General features: G+C 46.0%; 1 protein-coding gene across 1 annotated transcript in view; it reads right to left on the reverse strand.

The window, feature by feature from the left end:
* CNNM1 (cyclin and CBS domain divalent metal cation transport mediator 1) overlaps nucleotides 1–5444 on the reverse strand; it is a 69079-nt gene that overhangs the window by 4384 nt on the left and 59251 nt on the right. Inside the window, exons 9-10 of the mRNA XM_007939972.2 lie at nucleotides 1674–1857; nucleotides 1368–1517 (exon numbers count right to left, since the gene is read on the reverse strand). Coding sequence (XP_007938163.2) covers nucleotides 1368–1517; nucleotides 1674–1857 — 334 coding nt within the window. The remainder of the gene's footprint in view (nucleotides 1–1367; nucleotides 1518–1673; nucleotides 1858–5444) is intronic.

A 5444-nucleotide genomic window follows, 5' to 3' on the forward strand; every position in this document is an offset into this window, starting at 1 on the left:
CCTTTCCCTTCCCCAGGCCTCAGGGTCCTCATGTGTCATAGATAATCTCCAAAGACTACCTCATCTCTTCCATTCTTATTCCTTTGATACATTTTTCTGGCTACTGCTTTTGCTACTAAATTTGTTGTATGTGGGTGAAAAAGAACATCATTTCCAAGTTCAGATGCTGGAACAGTGATGATAAGTGTCCCAAATTTTTTGGGTTAGTCACGTGTTCAAACATGTTGTTTCAGTGATCCTTATAAATACATGAGCACCTGCCAGGTCACTGCTTTGGACTTACACTATGGACAGGGGTAGGGCTGGAAGGTAGGGTAGGCTAATGGCTGGCCTAGGGCCTTTAGGGCCTGCTGAAAGATCTCAGGACTGGCGGGACACTGGGAGCTCAGAGGAACATCACTGTCCAGACTGATGCGTCCGGCGCCTCAGAGACCTCAGAACAAGTCCTCTGGACTACCCTTGGTCCCAGGGCCTCAAAGAAAGAACAGAGCCCTGCTAGTAAGAGAAGTGACTGCTCTCAGTTTCCTTATCTGTAAAATAGGTAGCAAAGTGGCTAAGGCACTTGACTGCTAACCAGAAGGCTGGCGGTTCAAACCCACCAGCCACTCCTCGGAAGGAAGATGGGGCAATCTACTTCCATAGTGATACTGCCTTGGAAACCCAAGGAGGGGTCGCTATGAGTTGGGTCCGACTCGATGGCACGTAACAGCAAAAACAACAACCCAGCATTTATTGTAAGGAGCTCTGGTGGTACGTTGCCTAATGCATCTGGCTGCTAACCAGAAGACTGGTGGTTCAAACCCACCAGCCACTCCATGGAAGGAAGATGAGGCCATCTACTTCTGTAAAGATTTACCACCATGGAAACCCAATGGAGGCAGTTAAGAGTCGGAATTGACTCGATGGCAGTGGGTTTTTGCTGGTAGTAGAGCTCTTTAAAAATGTGATCTTTATGTCTGTTATCTCATTTATACAGAAAACTGCCTCATGAGATAAGGTACCATGAATTATATGTATCCACATAAAGAAACATCTATTCAGATAAGGGAACTGAGTCTCAGGTTAAGTGACTTGCCTCAGATGGCATAGCTTATATGTGAAAGAGCCAGGGTCTGACTCCAGGCAGAAACCTAGCTCCCGACATTGCCCTGCAGAGTCTTCCTGGGAGAATGAATTAAAATTGGGCCCTGATGCACACTGGGTGCTCAGTAAAGGTTAGTCTACTGTCCCAGGCTGTGGAAATAACTGGGGAGTTCTCCACAGCACCGGGGTCCCAGGGCTCCCCACTCCCAGCTCTCCCTGGGCCACTCCATTACCCAAAGGTGGTGATCCTTTTCGTTCCCCTGGGACGGTTTGCCCTCCCTGACCTGCTCTTGTGGGAGCAGTTGCAGGAGATGGCGAGAGATGCTGTGTGCTGTGGTCCTCGAAGTCGGCCATTTCCTCCTGGGTGAAGGCCATCTCCTCCATTCTCAGGTACACTACCTCGCCAGGGCTTCTCAGCCCATCTGAGCGGCTGCCTGGGGAGGACAGCGAGTACATCACCTTTCTGCTTTGGAGGAAACCTGGGGCTCTGCAATGGACAAGATGGCAGCCCAGCCCAGGGCTGAGGGAAGAAGGCAGGGCTGTCCTTACCCTCTCCCTGGGGCAGCCAGCCCATCACCCAACTGACTTACACGGCAGGTTGCGCCTGTCATTCAGGAGGGTGACAGCAGGGTCATCCTTGGGGGTCTGGGGTGTGCCCCTGGCAGTCAGGGCCTTGGTACCGTCTCCGACAGTGAAGGCCTCCATGTCGGGAGACTGGGGTGAGCTGTCCATGTGGCAGGCGGTAAGTGCGTTCTGGTACTGCTGCCGTGTGATCTAGAAGGAAGAGGGAAGAAAAGGGGAGGAAACTCAGGGTGTGCTGGGCACCTCCCTGGATGCAGCCACTGGAGCCCAGATGTGGCCCACTGGAGTGCTTTGGAAGAAGCCCTGGTCTCTGAGGCCACAAACCCATGAACTGGGGGCCTTACCAAGCTATACCAGCCCCACGGTGAAGGCCAATGAGAGGATTCTTTGCTTGTTTGCCACAAATTCCCACTGTCCATTTTTATTGTCTCCAGGCCCTGACTGTGCTCCTGGTGGAACCATCAAACCATCTGCTCCTGAGACCTTATACAGGGTGGAGGGCATTTTCGTTTAGCAGGTGGTATCCAAGGGGATGTTGAAAACATGTGTTTACACTATTGCCAAGGACTCTCTTCCTGAAAGGTCAGTTGGTACAATGTTAGATTACCCAATAAGATAAGCATGGGCTTACTTGTGCTCACTTACTAATCTGTAGTGAACAATTTCACTTTTTCACCACATCAGAAATTCTCCTTCTAGGTATCACCAGCATCTCTCTCTCTCCCAACCTCACTGCACTTTCCTACAGAATCAAAGCCTCTTCAAATTTATAATCCTCAGTGAGTACCTACCCCTGAGTTGGTGGGGGACTTGCTGAAAATAAGGCAGGCCTCTTTTAAGAGAAGAGCTCTTGCCCTAGCTCCTATTGTCAGGAAGCTGGAGGCTGAGGCATTTCTGGTTTGGACTCAGCCCACCCCTGGATGTAGGTAGGATCATGCTTCTATGTTGGAAAGGTCTGCAGCAATGGTAACACCCAGATTTCTCCTTAGATCACAGGAGTCACACCAGTCACCTTCCTGACGTGTCAGACCTCACCCCCATTGTGAAGACATCTGGCACAGCTTGTCTAGAAGAAAGTTAGGTTTCAGCCAGACAAGAAGGGAAATTCTATAATTCCAGGCACAAAAAATATAGAACAAACATTTCTTCTGGAAAATGGGAAGAAGGCTTCTGTGTCATCTCTGTTCTCTGGGTGTGTCACAGACTGGTACTGTGAATCCTTGTTTTCAGTGAAAACAGACTCGTTTTTGCACCAACCGGTAGAGGATCATGATGGTGCTAACCAACGAACGGCACTGGGGAGAAATGCAGAGGGCACAAAGCATATCCTTCCCGAGTCCTGTAGTTCTCTAACGTGTTTTCATCCTTCACGTACATAAAGTTAGAGAACTGGCAAAACTACAAATTCTGTCCATTCTGCCTTCTCTTTCTTTTAGGCGCAGGACTGGTATTACCTGTTGGAACAATGAAGATGTCTGCTGGCAACAGGAGAAGAGATGGTTAAGATTTATACATTGGAACAGAGACTAGGCTTAAAGTTGGCTTGGTATGTTGCAAGGACTCTTTGAAAGTGGCCATTTCAACTCTTAGCACCTGCTCCAAGCCTTCCTTTCCCCTCTGGCTTGGATGTGTTCCATGCCCGGCCTCTCTGGGAATCTGAGTGATGACCAAGTCCTAGGCTGGCTTGAGTCAACTGTAGGTAGGCCCAACTCATATCCTCCGAGGCTTACTCTCCATCACCCCTGGCCCATTCCAATTCTGCCTACCCCATCCACAGGCTTCCCTCCTTTCCTTTCTGTGTAGGCTGTCACTCTGGCTTTTTTATTTGTATTTATTATTATTAACTAAGTGAGTTACTTTTTTTTCCCTGCTTCATTGTTCTATAATGTTCTCACTACATTCCCTAGATCCTACGGTCCTCCAATTACTCCAGTATGTCTCAAAATCACCAAACCCAACAAGAGCTTCTCAACACAATCTCTTATTCTGAGAATTATTTAGCACTTATCCTGAATATTAGGCTATAATCCTCCCCAAAATATTTAACCTCGGCAACCATTTGGGCAACTTTCTTTCTTTCTTCATTAAGAGAAATCTATTTTCTTCCAGGTTGGAGATCCATTACAGTGTTGTACATTACCAATCCTTCTTTCCTCTCTAACAAACTTCAGAATACTGCATGAGGAACAAGCAAATTCTAAGCACAGCTAATCTAATCACAAAACACTAAGAATGTATGTCTTTCTGCAATACTTAGGGAACATACACATGCAGAAATGCCAGGCTCTTAGTCATCATATCACTGCTGGAATGTCAGTGGGCACATAAAATTCTCTTGATAGGTTAAATCAGTGGTTCTCAAACACTGAAGTGCATCAGAATTACCTGGAAGGCTTGTTAAAATAGAGTTTGCTGGGCTTTACTCCCAGAGCTTCTGATTCAGTACGTCAAGGTGGGGCCTGAGAATTTGTGTGTCTGACAAGTTCCCAGGTGATGCTGATGCTGCAGGTCTAGAGACACCACTTTGAGCACTGCTGACTTAAGATCTAATTAAAATCAGATGGTTCCTGCTCAGGGTGTATGTGCACACCCCGCGACTTTAAAGAATTTTAAAGGCTAAAGCAGCCAAGTGTTAACAACTGTCTTTGATATTTCTCAGGTCAAAACTAAATTTTCTATGCTATATGATACAGAATGTGGAAATTCTCTAACAATATCATTAATATCACATGCAAGTAAAATCTTACTGAAGATAATTAAAAAATGGTTGTAGCAGTATATTGATGGGGAAATTCCAGAGGTGCAAGCTGGATTCAGAAAAGGATGTGGAACAAGGGACATCATTCTGATGTCGGATGGATCTTGGCTCAAAGCAAAGAATACCAGAAAGATGTTTACTTGTGTTTTATTGACTATGCAATAGCATTTGATAGTGTGGGTCATAACAAACTGTGGAAAATATTGAGAAGAATGGGAATTCCAGAACACTTAATTGTACTCATGAGGAACCTGTATATAGACCAGGAGGCTGTCATTCGAACAGAACAAGGGTTCTCTGCGTGGTTTAAAATCAAGAAAGGAGTGCGTCAGGATTGTATCCTTTCACCATACTTATTCTATCTATATGCTGAGCAGATAATCTGAGAAACTGGACTATACGAAGAAGAATGTGTCATCAAAATTGGAGGAAGAATCATTAACAACCTGTGATACACTGATGAAAGTGAGGATGACTTGAAGCACTTACTGATGAAGATTGAAGACTACAGTCTGCAGTGTGGATTACATCTCTCTCTATATATAAAAAAATCCTCACAACTGGACCTATAAGCTGCATCACGATAAATTGAGAAAAGATTGAAGTTATCAAAGATTTGACATTGCTTGGTTCTACAACTGACGTCAATGGAAGCAGCAGTCAGGACATCTGACGATGTATAGCACTGGGCAAGTCGGCTGCAAAGGACCTCTTTCAAGTGCTAAGGACCAAAGATGTCTCCTTGAAGACTAATGTGCACCTGACACCAGCCATATTTTCAATCGCCTCATGTGCATGTGAGAACTGGACAATGAATAAGGAAGACCGAAAAATTGATGCTTTTGAGTTGTGGTGCTGGTGAAGAATGCTGAAAGTACCATGGACTGCTAAAAGAAGTAACAAATCTGTCCTGGAGAAAGTGCAGCCAGAAGGCTCCTTGGAAGCAAGAATGGCCAGACTTCGTCTCACCTACTTTGGTCATGTTGTCAGAAGGGACCATTCCCTGGAGAAGGATGTCATG

This window comes from Orycteropus afer, unplaced genomic scaffold (genome assembly GCF_000298275.1).
Source record: "Orycteropus afer afer isolate SDZICR_OR568_19922 unplaced genomic scaffold, OryAfe1.0 scaffold00064, whole genome shotgun sequence".
In the NCBI taxonomy this organism is placed as follows: domain Eukaryota; kingdom Metazoa; phylum Chordata; class Mammalia; order Tubulidentata; family Orycteropodidae; genus Orycteropus; species Orycteropus afer.